Source organism: Tubulanus polymorphus, chromosome 7 (assembly GCF_964204645.1).
Source record: "Tubulanus polymorphus chromosome 7, tnTubPoly1.2, whole genome shotgun sequence".
Classification (NCBI taxonomy): domain Eukaryota; kingdom Metazoa; phylum Nemertea; class Palaeonemertea; order Tubulaniformes; family Tubulanidae; genus Tubulanus; species Tubulanus polymorphus.
Genome location: NC_134031.1, coordinates 2,482,584 through 2,499,460, shown reverse-complemented (window position 1 = coordinate 2,499,460; position 16,877 = coordinate 2,482,584). Strand labels below are relative to the sequence as shown.

Sequence of the window (16,877 nt, the reverse complement as noted above, 5' to 3'; positions counted from 1 at the left end):
AGGCCCTAACAAAAATTTCCGAAGTGTGGTAGTGATCAATCGACTCCTTAGGTGGCGGTAGCTGACGGTACCTATGTGTGACTAATGTTTTGGGTTGTGTCAACTGGAGGAATTAATCGTGTTGAAAAATCGCTGTAATTGAGGCTCGGAACGTGTTGAAATGTTGATTGCTTGTTTTCTATAAGATATCGGCTATCCGGGGAGTTTTACAAACTAATAGCTAAAATCAGCAGGTAATTAGAAGATGCTATATATTTCATATTTTCTGATTGAATTTGAAGAAGTTCCTCTTCATCAGTTCATTGACTGACATTACAAAACCTTTTGACAATCTGGATGAATCTTAACTCGACACTGCCAATTACAAGTTTCCATGTTTGATGTCAGAAGTGACAGCATCTCAAACTATTAGACATAGTAGAGAACCTGCCGCAATGATTGAATCAACGTAAAAACACAAACAGAAACAGCCTTCTTCTTGGCCTGCTGTCAGTCACAAATGTAATTAGACTGATAACTCCTACAATTAAATCCATTCATTCATCAACCAGTACTAGAACTAGATATGACTATATATTATAGAATTAGTGAGTTCTATGGTGTAGGAATTTTTTTACGCTGAATGATATGGGCTATCATTTAAAGTACGCATCGGGTAAGGTCGAAAATGAGAATTTAAGCAAGATTTCATTTCGGTGCCCCTTGATGTATCTATTTTCATGAACAAAGCCGTGAGGCATTTGGGCTCAAATGACTAGACTGCTGAGGGTGGGGTCCACTCTACGCACGTTGACAATAATACACCACAGATGTCATTGCATTTTCCAGGAAAAATTACTGGAAATGACATCTGTGTTCTAGGAAAGCTTCCTAGAAATGTGACATCTGCGCCGCGAAGGTGTTGTCTAAATTTTTAATGTTAATGTGTTGATTACTTTTTATTTCAGACTCATCCGATGAATCGGTACCATTGACGAAAATGAGTTCATGCGAGCAGTCACCTTTAAGATTACCAGCCACTAGTGGTAAAGAACAAATATCAGATACAGAGATACAACTGTTGGCTAAACTCGAGGCAGCGAATAGGTAAAGCATTTCAATATCCACTTAGGCCTTATCCACCTTAGCTGTTTTGAGTCTTGAAGGCCCAGTTGTATAATCGCTATTTGAATCCAAAGTTCTTAATTATATCTTAATGCTTGTCTTAAGTTGTTAGGTGTATTTCATAGGAATCCCATAGAAACAAGATGTACTTAGGCTGGTTTTAAATCTAATCTTGACTGCAACTCGAAGAACTAGACCTTAAGCACATTTTGGTTCCAGAGCCTAACTACCGGTACTTGGTAATCAGTTCAGATGATTCTTTTGATTTGAGACGACATTTTAAATACTAAATGTACTTGGAATTGAATGCGAAGGACTGACTTTCTACTAGTGGCACCTTGTTGATCTTCCTTACTAGTGGAATTCCAGTGGATTCTAGTGGAATTTTTGATTGTGTAATAGTGTTGATCTTTCGTCACTGAAAGTCAACCTGTGGTCCGGTGATCATTCTTGCAATCCGAAAGAAGGCTTTTCAAAGCCTGTTGTTATTAACTAACGAGATGAATATCGGTATATTTCTATTGCAGGTTACTGGAAGCTGATGAGAAATCGTTGAAATCTTTAAGCGTTCAGTCGAATGCTTCGAGTCATTCTCGTAAAGATTCGTTGTCGAGTGTTTTGTCGAATAATTCAGTGAATAGTCACGTCAGTAACTTGACGTACGATGAAGACCCAGGTGAGTAAGAAATCTGATAACATAGCTTTTAGATGAACAGGGTTCTTTCTTTTTCTATTCTGCACCAAAAAACTAGGGTTGTACCAGAAGACACCACGCGTAGAAATAGGAAAATAGAGTAGAATCCTTGTTACCAATCAATAAGGCTATTAGAAATTGAAGAAAAAAGTCACAATTAACAAGTAAAAGAAATCGAGTCGATCCTCCATTAGCGTTAATTTGTGATTGTGACGTTTCGACTAGATTTTTTTGTCTAGAGTCTAAACATTGCTAACTTAACTCCAAATCTATTTATATTTTCCACTCAAATTTTCCAAATCTGTGGTACTTTGTTTGAATAACCTGATTATCACGGGAAAGTTGACTGTTTAATCGTAGGAATTTCTATTTTATTTGACACTATTCATGTAATTAACAGTAAATAGCATATATCCATATGGCGCGGTATTTATTTATGTTGGATATGTATTTGAGTGCAAACTATTCACAACCGATCATTCCTTCATTTAATGCAAATTTGAATGATTAATTATTAGATAAACACACACAACATGTATTACGTATAGCAGGCTATCAAGTATGATCTGATGGCTTCAACTCATCCTAGGTATACCACACCAACTGGAATTATGTTCCCACTTTTAAAGCTGTAACATATGTTATTCAATACGAACAGTTCATAGTTCGTTACTGCACAAAATTGTATGTAAGATCACCTAGAATTCATTCTGTTGAATTTTTAATCTGAAGCGAATCCAACCTTATCTGGTTTTAGACGACTCTTCGACTTCTGGAACTTTTTGAGAAATTGAAGAATAAATTTATAACTTTCAGAGAAATGGATCCACAATGTATATAGATATGCTAATAATGCACAATAGATGGCTTTTTTGAAATCCAAGATTTCTGCTATCTTTCGGTGTATTGTCATGGCCCCTGACCTGGGGTTGTACCAATAATTGCTTATTGAATATGAGGGCCTACCAGACCCGACCAATTTGCTTGTTCAGAACATCAAGGGTTAAAATAGGATTATATGTTTTTAATGACAAGGATACAGACAAGATTATTCAGAATTTTGTAAGTAAATGGAAAAAGTAAAGTGATAAGTTTTGCGATACCAATGCTGCTGCTGCTGCTCGTAACGAAAATGGCTATTTTTCAGTTCTGGAATCGGCTTTAGTGAAATTGAGTACTAATGTTATTCGCAAGCCGCGTTTGGAGGGTAGGAACAACGGTAGCATGTTCTATAAAAAAACTAAACACAATATACTTGAATCCGATGATCTTTTGACTAAACTATCTAATGAACTGTACACTCCTAATTACTGAGACAAATGACGGCATGAATTGTTTGATTGATATTGATGTCTTAGCATGTTGAGTCATCTCATGACATTATGAAAAAAATATAATCTTGTGTGGCTGGTTTTGTAGTCAAGACTTCTCTAGTTGCGATCTCATGGAGATGATTTGGCCCGGTTCAAACCGGTCCATACCTTGCTAGACTCGTATCAAATTTGGCCCATGCTTAATAAGAGAGTGCGTTCACACATGTATCACTGACTCATTACTAAAAAAATGCTATCAAAATGATGCTGTGGCAAGTGAGGTGAGTCACTTCCAGAACCAATAAGCATTCGTATGGGATGATTTTGCACGGGCCTGGGCCATAGTTTTCTGTCTAGCCCATTTGGAACCCGTGTGAACAGTTGGCCCCCGGGCCTACTCTGGCAGAGACCAAATTCGACCGGGGTCAAGAACGCTCGTGTGATCGCGACTTAATTTCGATTTTATAACAGGGTATGTTATAAAAGCCGTTATATAACCAGGTTGTCTCGCACCTTCCTACTAAAAAACAATCAAGTCAGTCGCTTGCCGTTTCAGACTGCTTGGAAGATTGTTTAAATGAACCGGAACCGAATTTCCAATTATGTACTTCGATTTAAAAAAGAAAATTCTGTAAATTAGACCGCCGAGCAAACAACTATATCTGTACTTCGATTTCCGATTTCAAAATCAAACCCCCTGTTTTGCTCCCGGCAGGTGTGGCGGGTCTGTAAGGGACACTCAATCAAAAAGTCTAACGAAATTTACAAACCAAATAAACAACAGGGACAATCCCTATTTTAAGATCAAAAAAACAATCAAAGATAATAACGTAGAACAGTCTGGTTAGTATTTGAGACAATTTTTGGTCATAGGTCTCGAATCATCCGCATCCGGGACCGCGTTCGATTTAGTGCGAAAACGATATGAATGAAAGCATGAAATGATTTCTATTATTTGCGCATGCAACGATAATGAAGAAGAACACGCATTAATAATCAATGCAATCAGTTTCTCATATTAGCTCGAAACGTAATTAGGCCTCCATTCGAGCACTTGTTCTTTCCATCCTAATCAATGACTGATTTGAACGTGAATTGATTGTCAGTTTCAGCGGGCAAGCGCTTTCATTTATTGATTGTTGTTTATAACCCTGAACTAGGAAGGTGCAGTAGCACTGTTTTCGGAAATAAGTGAAAATGATTTTTACTCTGTGTCGAGCATATCTTATGATAATAATGATATTTATTTCGTCATCAATTAAAAGGATACAAATAATTACAAAAGGAATAGATGGAATGTACAGAATTAGTGAACAAGATAAATCCCACAATAATTTCAGCCAAACGTGTAAAGTTCTCGAGGAAAAGGTTTATATTTTTGAGCAACGTTTCGGCTAAAGACTATTAGCCATCATCAGTACGCCTGAAAGGCAAAGACTAAATAGTCAAAGAGTTCGCAAAATATTGAAAAAGCAATTGGAAGTCAACTACGGTGGCGAATTGCTACCAGTTTACAATCAATTGTTCATCCTTCAAAGATTTGTCAAGTTTTCCGGTGAAGAACGACGTCTCTCGTGTAGAGGAGTGTCATTTCGCTTCGGTTCGGTCTCTATTTCATCGCGTGTAGATGAATGATTACTAATTAAAAAAACGTGGCTGATAACTTCGAACGTTTTTGAACACTTCAGCTGCACTCGCGTGCTCAGGATTTTATCAAAAACATCGATGGAATCGATTTGGTTTTCACTTCAGTCGCGGTTTAGAAAATATATCTATATATTCTAATGTAATGCATGTCATAACCATGTTAAACTACACAGACCTGACTATCATTTTACTACATATTTGAGAGTAGTCGCTACTCTATTTCTGCCAACTCTGTCGAAATACTCTTAAAATCAGAATAATTTTTAGTACATTTTCAATAATAAAACTACTTTTTTGGTGTCAAATTGTGGTGAAAATTACTACGAAGGTAGATACCCTTATGGTAATCAGGTCTGACTTCCTAACTGACTATCTATACTTTATAGGCATGTAATAATACAACACTTTTCTAAACAAAGTGAATTTTCATCATTTTGTTTCACCATACAGGGTCGTGTGTGCATAGCCGTAGTTGGACCTTCAAAATCATCCTAAGTAATCTTTATATTGCCATTTTCCCATACACGGCAGGCCGGATCCAGGAGCAAGATTGAGGGTCTTTCTAAAATATTCTAGGGAAAATGAATAAAAGCGACATTTTGGCAGTTCCAAATTAATAGGAGGAATACCCTTTCTGGAATTAACAATGAAATTGGGCCTTTACAATTTCCTTTGGACAAAATTTTCACATAAAGTACCTTTTGAATTAAAAAGGGTCCTCTATATTTTGAGTGTCTTACAGAAGTTCGTAAGACCCCTAGATCCGCGCCTGCCTTCATTTCAAATTACAGCCTATTTTCCCCCTATATCGGGTGCTAGCGATGATCAGCTTATTTGGGAAGCGGTATTTTCTAATTAAACGCTTTCCTCCTCTTTTAACTTTGATTCTCCATCACTGGTTTTGGGATTGAAATATATATTACATTATTACAGTCATTGAAATGCTGAAATATTACAGAGTAAGAATGGAATGTTTCGAAAAAAAGCCCTGAATTTCTCCATCGAGTAATTATAGTATAAAGAGCTCGACTCTAGCCTGGGGAATATTTTACATTCTCGATTGGTAGAATTCCGATGAATGTGGCGCCATTTACGCCCGAGCTTGATGCTAATTGATATAACATACACACACGGCGTGTTGAGAATGTTGCAACCCTGGAATTAAAAATGGATTTTCACTATAGATTCAGATAGTTTTGAATGCGATAATTGCTAGTGTTTGCTGCATGTTTAAACATGAATTTGGGCTGCTATGAGTAGACTGTGAAGTCACGCTCGTGTTATCATGCTTGAAAGAACTTTTGATTTCTGTTGAGAAACCAATTCCACAGTTTTGATTTAAATTTGATGCATTTTAAATGAACTGAGTTAACTCACCACTATAGAACTGGGTCCTGGGGCCAGTTGCGCAGTCATGACTTAAGTCCAAAAGTTGTCTTAAATCTTAAGACTGGTCTTAAGTTGTTAGATTGCCTATAGAACTAAGTTGGTCTTAGACTGGTCTTAAGTCTAGGCCATGACTATGCAACCGGCCCCTGAACCCAATTCACCAGTGCCAATTTGACTTAAAACATTTAAGATTACCTTAATTGGGTTAGCTGTTTGCTCACCACCGTGGAACTGGGAGGATCTGTGCAATATGTGATACCAAGGATGTATAAACAAGTTTATAAGTCCAAGGTATTAAAACCAACTATTAGCCATAGACAATGGAGCATGATGCACAATTGTATAAGACCTATGTAAATCATGTATCAATTTTGGCCAGTGATCTGAAGAATGAAAGCCTTCAGTTTTAAAGGCCATTTCAATCATCCCGATACAAATTGTGATATCAGTATCAGAATATAATGATATCGAGTTGATTAATTCAGTTGCTAGTCGTGTTCGCGTTTCTATGTACACAACTGTCTCCGCACTGCAATATTGAACTGATTTATATAGGTGTGTGCCGCACGGTTCCAGGTTCTACTGGATGCAACACCAATAATAGCATGGCAAATATCCATTAAAAAATTTCCATTTAAACTGCATGTATATAAACTAACTACGAATGAATGGGTTAAAATCAAAGGGTTAAAATGAAATGAAAATAAAGGGGTTAAAATTTGATTCCAGGATTAAAGCGTTGGAACGAAATCAAACCTCAATCAATCGCTTGCCACCGGTTCACGCTGGATGAAAGATGATTGTTTACATAAACCAGATCCGAAATTTCTTATTATGTATTTCGATTTGATAAAGAAAAAAATTTGTGTAAATTCGACCGGCCATCCAACTACGTCTGGTATCTTTACTTTGATTTGTGATTTTAAAATCAAACCCCCTTCTTAGTTCCCGGCTGGTGGGTGCGTGGTGGGTTCGAAAGGGACACAGCAAAAATTGGTATGACTTCAAATCAATCAATCAAATGAATAAACGAAACAATTTCCTTTTTCATGATTCGAAATGAAATTCTAATTTTTCTTCTTAGGATAGAATGTCATTTTCTCACGACCATTATTCAATGGTTTATAGGATACTTGAAAATAAAGGCTTTTATTTCTATATTGTAGCGAATGGAACTGAAGATTCATGGGTAATGTGGGGACGAATAATCAATGATTGGGATTCCTATAGTAAACGCAAATCATACGTTCGTGTAAGTAGAATTAATAACTAATCTACTGTTTGAGCTCCTGGGCCCAGTTCCATAGTCATGGCTTAGACTTAAGACTGTCTTAGTTCTATAGCCAATCTTACAACTTAAGACCAGTTTTGTATTTGAGACCGCTTTTGGACATAAGTCTGAATTATGGAACTGGCCCCTGGGGCTGAGTTTTACTGAAACCGCATGTAGCCGAAAGGTTCGTATAAATGCAATGAATAATCGATTTATTTCTTGTACCTGTGGGGCCCCGTTTCGTAGTCAAGCTTAAAGCTGCGATCAAACAACGTGATTTTGACCTGGCCAATGACATATCGGGCTCGGGCCTACTTATATTCTCACTTGTGCCAAGTGGCTCGTGCATGTTTGGCTTGGACAAAATTCACCCCAACCAGTAATGAGAATGTTAGAACAGGACCATGCCAAATCTTAGCTCGTGAATGCTAATGGGTCCAGTATGTGACTGACCTCATTTTAGCATCGAATGAGTGATTTATGTCTGAACACGCTACCTTATTAAGTACAGACTTAATTTGAACTTGGATCTGATCCGAGCTTGGAAGTTTGGGCCGGGCAAAAATCGTCTCCCCGCGATCACGGCTTAATTCTTTGACCCGACGACTGGAATTCTTAAACGTTGCGTTCTGTTGTGTAGGATCTGGTAAGGAAAGGAATACCGTATCATTTCCGAGGGTTAGTCTGGCAGCTGTTGTGTAACGCTCACAATCATTCGGCTAAAGACTGGTATCCGGAATTCATGAAGAAAACGTCGCCGTTCGAGAAAGTGATCCGTCGCGATATCGCGCGCACCTACCCCGAACACGACTTCTTCAAAGAGAAAGATGGACTCGGTCAGGAGAGTCTGTTTAACGTTATGAAGGTCAGTTCTGGAACCGGTAAATTAGAAACAATTAGTCCATACAATACGCGACTACTTCTATTTGAGATAGTTTCCACTCTTAAGAACTCAACTACTTCCTAAAATAGTACTCTCAAATAATTTCCAAATCTAAATAATTTCATTTAATTTTTAAGCGAACTACTATTTTCATCATCAGATTTCTCTCATTTTTTGTGAAAACTACTATTCATTATGATATCAGGTAGTCTGGTCTACGTCGGTTCACTGCAGGAGCTAGCGTAGTTTGTTCGGTGGAGAAATGCGTTGTATTTAGGTATCAGTTCTGAATATTTAAAGTACTGGTAGTCCTATGTACTGAGTCACTAGAGGGCTGTATTTGTAGATAATAATAATAATAATAATAATAATAATAATAATAATAATAATAACAATATGTGTCTTATATAGCGCTAAATCCAGCTAGGTTGCACAGAGCGCTTTACATTTTCGGTATTATTATCCCAGCCAAATTTTATACTCTAACATGTATCAGTCATCTCTCCCTGGGAAGAAGTAACACCGTGTTGCTAACAAGCGCTGATGAAACTAGATGAAATAAGCTACCTTGAAAAACGAATAAAAAGGATTTTAAGGAATAACTTGATGCTGCTTAACTTAACTTTGTTGTATTGTCTATTATAGGCTTATTCTCTATATGACAGAGAAGTTGGCTACTGTCAAGGAAGCGGTTTTATTGTCGGTTTGCTACTAATGCAGGTAAATACATCATTTCTTCATCTCCGTTTCAGGATCGGTTTTGGTATAAAACTCGATACGATTGTTTATTATTTCAGATGCCCGAGGAGGAAGCTTTCGCCTGTTTAGTTTGTATGATGCAAGATTATAAATTAAGAGATCTGTTTAAACCCGGTATGGCTGAGTTAGGTCTATGTATGTTCAAGCTAGAGTGTTTGATCCAGGTGAGACATATTCCGAAATAGAAATGCAGTAGACTTCCCCTAACTTGAATCGATCAGTGAATTTCTTTTGAGTCAGTCGATAAATGAAGTTAGATAATGGAATTTAATTCACATTCTGTTGCAATGGTTATTAGATTGGCGTTGTCATGTAAAAATGTGATAAAAGCCATTTGTAAGGGTCTGAAAAGAATGTGTTAATTCCTCCAAAGGTCATCAGTGTGAACCCTGTCTTTATGCCGCTGGGCTTAATCTAACCTGACCGCTAATGAATTGTTTTATTTTTTGTAGGAACAACTGCCCGATCTTTATTTGCATTTCCAGTCTCAGTGTTTTCACACATCAATGTACGCGTCATCCTGGTTCCTGACCCTGTTCACTACGGCTTTACCACTTAGCATTTCTTGCCGAATCATGGATTTATTCCTCTCCGAGGTTTGTAAAACTGAATTTCCCTTCGTTTAACATCCTGACAAGCGTCAAACTTGCTTCATCGCTAGTATTTCTCCATTTAGGGAATGGAAATTGTGTTCAAAGTTGCTCTTGCCATATTAGTTTCCAGTCAAGAAGATCTGCTCGCTTTAGACATGGAAGGCATGATTACAGTGAGTGAAACAGACTGAAAGGTCTGAACCCGGTTCCACAGTTTAACTGTAAGAGTTACAATGAAACTTGTCATATATTTCAGTATATACAAAAAGACATTCCTGCCAAATACGAAGGGAATCCCGAAAATCTAGTCCAACTCGCTCTGACAATCAAGTACAGCGTGAAAAAACTGAAGCGATTAGAAAAAGAGTATAACGAAATCAAAAGTCGAGAACACGAAGACCAAGTCGAACTAAGGGTAGGTCTCAAAGGCAACATGAGCTATTTTCCAAGGAGTGGATTTCATAGACCTGTATTCAACTTTAAGCAGGGGGTTAATTGAATTAGAATATGAATTAACCGGCAAGTTCACTATATAAGGTTGAAGTTGAAACCAGTCTGAAAGCCTCAAGGTGCCCAAGATCTATAGATCACCTTAAACTTTTGCCTGGGGTTAACTCAATCAGGGAGGTGGGCACCTCCCTGACTCTATTGACTCAATTACTCACTTGACAATGAATTGAGTTAACCACTGGGTCTAAGTTAAGCGTAACTATAAAACTAGCTACTGGGCTTAACATAAGTTTATCCAGGTTAATGAAGTAAAAACTGTCACATGCCCCCATGAGCTGTTCCACAGGTCTGTGTAAAAATTAGATACATTTACAGTGGGAATCATATAAATTTGTAATGATTTTTTTCGACCCTTCTCTTCATTTTCAGCGACTTCGAACTGAAAATCGTCTGCTGAAACAAAGAATCGAGAATTTAGAGAAAGAAACGGCTCAACTCGCCGATCGGTTAGTACAGGATCAGTTAGCGAGAGCGCAGCAGGCCGAAATGGTCATCTGTACGCAGAGAACGTTATCGCTGTCAAAAATGAAAGAAGAGGATATGATCAGTAGATTATCGGAGGCACAGGAAGTCATACAGCGGTTGCAACAAGAGGTTAGTTGATTGTCGAAGAGGGACCCATTATTATGAATTAAAACTTAGCGAGTAGTGAGCTGTTGCAAGTGATGCCTGTAGCAGCTAGAATATTATCAATTGTCGATTTTTTGGGGAGAAACCTAGGTTACAATTCACTGACTGATTATATAGACGGTCAATTTGTCTTACATTGATGTTGATCATAAACGATACACCCTCACCATCAAAACAGCCTTGCAAAATAAGATCGAGTAAGAACCAAGTAAAAAGCATTAATTATCATGTATCAACCACCAAGTCAAGGTCAGTTTCAGGACCTAGTTCTATATTTGCGAGTCGCACAAATCCGAGTTGTATTTTATTTCATATTTAGGAACCAGTTTGGGTTCCACAGTTCTTATTATACCAGAGATTAGATTTGACCTTGTCATGCCTGTTAACTTCTTGCCGTTTTACTCGTAGAAAAATAATTCGACGTCAGAGGAAGATCAAACTCACGCGGAGAAACTGATCAGACAGCTGAGTCGCGAGGTGGAGCATTATCGAATGAAAGACGCCGCGTCGACTTCAAACGTGAAAGAGCTGACGAATAAAATCAAACAATTAGAACAGGTACGTTGTAGCAATCTGTAGTAAGACATTTAGATGAGTGTTCAGGGGCAAGCGGTGCCGGCTAACGCTAATGCAGGATACCAGGACATTGGTTGGAACCCAGCCTGCAGTCTCCCTGGGCAAGAAACCTATTCCCATTGGCTATCTCTGCCTAGGGGTAATTGGGTAGCTGGTCAAATAGGAAACTACTAAGCGCTAGTAGCAGCTGAAATGCTACTTTTCCCAGGGAGAGATGAGTGATACAAAAATTCCCATAAGATTCAAACATGTTTTGTAGTCGAGCCTACACCTTTCAGCTTACACCTTTCAGTGCTGACTAATTAATACCCTATAGTGCTGAAGATAATTTGAAAATTTTAAAAAATTCCACCCTAGTATGTTGAATAACAGGAATACCACTATAGTGCGTCTACACCGCGGTGCAGTGTATTGTTAGTTACTAATGTCTATTTATTAATTGATGAGACCTGTTTTTCTGGGATATTTTGCTTACTTTTTGGGGTACATACCTCATTTATGTCTTAACAGAATGCCAAAAATCGCGGACAACAACTGAATATCCGATATATTTCCAGTTCTGTACCAATTAGATGGATTGGCAAAAAGACTCCTTAAGTCCAATTGAATGAGAGAGGAAATCCTCCATTTTGTCAAATTTCTTGGATTTGAACATTGTTACCATGCCTACGCCACCCTGATTTAGTTGTTGAGACCCCACAAGAAAAATAACTTCATTTCGTAGGCATGGTGACAATGTAAAAATTCAAGAAATTTCACAAAATGGAGGATTTTCTCTCTCATTCAATTGGACTTAAGGAGTCTTTTTGCCAATGCATCTAATTGGTACAGAACTGGAAATATATCGGATATTCAGTTGTTGTCCGCGATTTTTGGCATTCTGTTAAGACATAAATGAGGTATGTACCCCAAAAAGTAAGCAAAATATCCCAGAAAAACAGGTCTCATCCATTAATAAATAGACATTAGTATTTTACTGTTTGATAGGTGCTGCCATTTTTCAAGAGAGATAATTACTAATTACATCAATACACCGCAGTGCGGTGTACTAGCAAAATCTATAACTGATTTATTAGTAGACGCACTGAAAGGCTTAATATAAATTAGTCTTATGGTAATTTGTTGATATTTTCATTAGATTAGAACGGTCTGACAAATAACTTGTGTTTCACAGGAGAATGATCAACTACAACGCGAGCCGTGCGTAACAATAGTCAGTTTACAAGAGGAGCTGATAGCTGGTAAACTACGGGAGGCTGAGGCGACGTTATCAATGAAAGAAATGAGTAAAAAGTTGAAAGATTATGAAGAAGATTACCAGGTTCGTAAAACCATGGCTGATAGATGTTAAGATACCCGGATAACAGGAAAGCAGGGTTGTTATTGTGGTAACGATTGATAAAGCGTCTTCAGCAATCTGAAGATGACTATAGTCAAAACAATGAATAAACTACTAGCTTTAGGGGACATTTTTGGATTTTATTTTTTCGGTATTATTGCCATCTCCTCGCTTGCCAGGGGTCCGGTATCACTCCCCAAACTCACTTCCACCTACAGCTTAGGGGAACAGCTTTAGCGTAGTGGGTTCGAATCCCTTGACGGGTGAAGATGTATTATTGTGGGATTCTCTATAGATTGTTTTTGCGGGTCATGTAGTGTTATTGTGGTCCAAAACGTTGTGTCATTTAATTTCTGATTGTGACTCTTTATTAATCTTTTGCATTTTGTCTTTATTTTCAGCGATATATGGAGCTGGGTAAATCCGGCAGTAAGAGTAAGACGAACGCTCAACAGCTTCAAGATGAACTGATTCTGTCGCGTTTGCACGAGACGCAAGCCGCATCCGAATTGCGAGACATGAAGCAAAAAGTGATGGAACTCGAAACCCAGAATCAGATCTGCACGCATCAGATCCACCGGTTGGATACGGAGAACATGAAGTTGAAATCGCGATTGACCGAATGCGACGAACGCGAGCGAGAATATAAAAATCGAATGCAGGATAACGAACGTAAATTAGCAGATTTAGAATCGAAGGCAAGTTTCATTGTGTCTACCTCACTTGACAGAAGGCGATGGGAAAACCTGTTGAGTAACAGAAGGGGATGGGTAAAAATTATTGATTGACAGTAAAGGATAGGTAAAACCTGTTGAGTAACAGATGGGGATGGGTAAAAGCTGTTGATTGACAGTAAGGGATAGGTAAAACCTGTTGAGTAACAGAAGGGGATGGGTAAAAGCTATTGATTGACAGTAAGGGATAGATAAAACCTGTTGAGTAACAGAAGGGGATGGGTAAAATCTGTTGATTGACAGTAAAGGATAGGTAAAACCTGTTGAGTAACAGAAGGGGATGGGTAAAAGCTGTTGATTGACAGTAAAGGATAGGTAAAACCTGTTGAGTAACAGAGGGGGATGGGTAAAAGCTGTTGATTGATAGTAAGGGATAGGTAAAACCTGTTGAGTAACAGTAACTGGTCTTTAAAAATGGTTGAGTGACAGTTATATGGGGGTTTAAAATGTTGCTTGATTCACTTTAGGGATTAGTCGGGGAAGGGTCTTTTCCAAACTTTCTAGCTACAGTTCTATATTCTATTCCTTTAAATACATTGGTATGCCCCCTGTATTGTTCCCGCTGATATTTTCATTTCATTATCAAATTTCAGAGGAAAGAGGAAAGTATGATGGTTCGTATAAAAGATGCCGAACATACTCAGACTATAGCTGAAATGAGACAGAGGATCGCTGAGTTGGAGATAGAGGTGAGGAGCGTGCGATAACGTGCTCATCATCTCTTCGTGTAAAACCTTTCGTAAATGTTGCTGTTTTTCTTCTTCCAGACTCAAGAACTTGTAACTGCTGGACAGATACAACAGAAAGATAACGATTTAGAAAATCGAATTGCTGATTTACAAGATGAGGTAACAAAATCATGTAATGATGAATAAGGCCCTCAACAATCTGATGTTTCATTATATGAATGACTCAATTTCTTTACCGCAAAATGTTTCATTATTTATTTTCAACCTCAATCCTTTAAATATTCGCTGCCAGCTACAAATATACTCTTCCACTGTGAATATATTTGTAGCTGATTCTTACTGTTTACAGTAAGATATTCGCACTCAGACACACGGGAATGACACAGTGCCTGATTGGCTGGCAATGTGAACAAACTCGGCTTCATTCTCAATGCTCATTGGTCATTTCGACCAAAGGCTGACTACGTAACAGCACCAGTGCCAACCTACGAGTATATTCATGCTGGCAATTGGGGGCAGGGAGCTTGTTAAACTTCCATGGATGTTTTTAATGCATGTTTTTAAGCTTTTGTTAAAAACTGCTGCCTTTATTATATAAAACTGACTGTATTTCATTCTAATCTATTGTGCAGGTGTTGCAGCTCAAAATGAATCGCAGCTTAAGCGGAATCGGATATAAACTCGGCTCAGCAGCGGTTGTCGACTCCGACACGGACAGTAATATCTCCGATTTCGACGGTGGCGCCACCATATCAAACTTCGACAAATATCGTCTACACTCGGTCGACACGCACACCAACGATACGATTACCGACAATGATGAGGCTGACGAGGAAGACGACGATGATGATGACAGCGCGTTTAATAAGTCGAAGTCAGGAACGATATTAGAAGCGGCGCAACCGACAGTTGTGATAGAAAACCACGAAAATGGGTCGTAATTTCAGTAAATCTGATGAGCCGAGTGCAATAAACGAGTTCAAATATAACGAGAGTTGCGAGTGAGCTGGAAAAAACATGTTTTCACCGAGTAGAAAGAGAGTGGTAATACATGTTTTCAGTAAGTGAAAATACATGTTTTTGGAATTGTTTTTCAATGAGTAGATAAGAGATATATGTTTTCAGTGAGTGGAAATATGAAACATGTTTTTGGCTAGTGGGAAAGAAATACATGTTTTCAATGAGTGGAATAGAACATGTTTTCAGCTATGTAAAAGGAAACGACTATTTCTTATTAGAATGAATTCCCTCACTTTTAGTAGGTTATTTTTGAAGATAAATGTATGCTGCGTGCACCATCTCTGCATAGTTCGTTAGGTAGAATCTTCAAAAACTTGAATTGAAATTGTGCAGTTTGAAACGAGCTTTCTTTTTGGTGTAGACTCAACTCAAGAAAGAAAAAAATTCTCATTTTCTGAACGTTTAACGTGTATATCTGTATGTTCTGAAAGACTCAGAATTCTAAAACTATTACCAAAGTGACGTCGAATGGAGAAATGGAGACTGAATTTTATTCTTCGATGTTTTATAGAAAGCGAAAATGTGATATTTATAAATATATGATTTAGAGGTCACACTATTGTTTTAATTCGCTGAATTTGTCTTGTGCATATTTTATTTATATACGTGTATATAGTAGTTTTAAATACATGATCTCTCCCTCGCTCCCTCTCCTTCTCCTTCTCCCTCTTTCTTTCGTGCAATGTGTTAATATTCACACACTAGTTTTCAGTTATTTGTAAATACAACGTAGGAGTTAAAATGAGGTAACAAAAACTCATTGACTACAAAAACTATTGTACAAACAAGCAGTAATTAAGTATGAATGTACTTAGAAAATGTACATAAGATGTTCAATATTATTTTCTATGTTTAGACAGAGCACGTTGTTGAAGTGCAAAGATATTGAATTATAAAGTATTTGTTATGAATTATTTTTAGTTCTGCAATCATTGCTACTACGAGATATCTCGCGGCTGATTCTTGTCGAGTATACAGGGACTTATCACTAATTGAGATAAGCACATGTATAAGGATAGTTGTTTTGGTCATTGATTTTGGATCTATTTATCATCAATTATGACGAGTTCTTGCGCTTGAGTTCACCTTTCGACCGTTCTTTCACTGGCAATTGCATTAATTCAACATCATCGGTTGGCATAGTGAACTCTACTTCATTCTCAAAATGCTCATCGGTCAATTGAGAACAAAATGTCGTCTTGACTGTAAGTTTAAACTAAATGAGTATCTAAATGCTAAGCAAGCATTGAGCAACTATCCACTCACAAACAGACCCGACTATTATTTGCGAGCTCAACTACTCCCAAAATACTCAGAAAATGATAATTATTTCATTTTTCCAACTACTACTTTTTTGTCAAATTACTCTCGGTGTTGGTGAAAACTAATACAATTAGAGATAGCAGATAGTCTGGTCTGCACAAGGTAGATCTCCAAGGACATCTAAGAGAGTGGCCTAGTACTGAATACCTCCTACATTTCTTAACTAAATTTGTTAATTTCAAGTGAAAGGTTACATAATTGTTTTATGCAAAATTCTTGATACTCATTATCTGTACTCTAAAGATCTTATTGTCCCTGCTGCATTTTTTTCAATGAGATATCTTTGATTACAATCATTATCAAAATGTAGACGAATCTAGGAACAAATGATAAATTAATCCACTGGAATCTGTACTCATTTCATAGACCACCAAATTAGAGAATAAATATAATTCATTTAG

The 16,877-nt window shown here is 37.6% G+C and overlaps 1 protein-coding gene across 1 annotated transcript; it reads left to right on the top strand.

Moving 5' to 3' along the window:
* The first annotated feature begins 101 nt into the window (after positions 1–101).
* Positions 102–16,854, top strand: LOC141908258 (ecotropic viral integration site 5 ortholog-like). Its single transcript, XM_074798215.1, has 18 exons — positions 102–233; positions 948–1,086; positions 1,632–1,780; positions 2,946–3,005; positions 7,314–7,399; positions 8,061–8,285; positions 8,949–9,023; positions 9,101–9,226; positions 9,515–9,658; positions 9,739–9,828; positions 9,912–10,070; positions 10,535–10,759; positions 11,204–11,353; positions 12,546–12,692; positions 13,112–13,408; positions 14,038–14,133; positions 14,212–14,292; positions 14,766–16,854. Exons 2-18 carry the CDS (start codon positions 980–982, stop codon positions 15,072–15,074), a joined length of 2,526 nt encoding a protein of 841 aa, XP_074654316.1. The 5' UTR covers positions 102–233; positions 948–979; the 3' UTR covers positions 15,075–16,854.
* Positions 16,855–16,877: the final 23 nt, after the last annotated feature.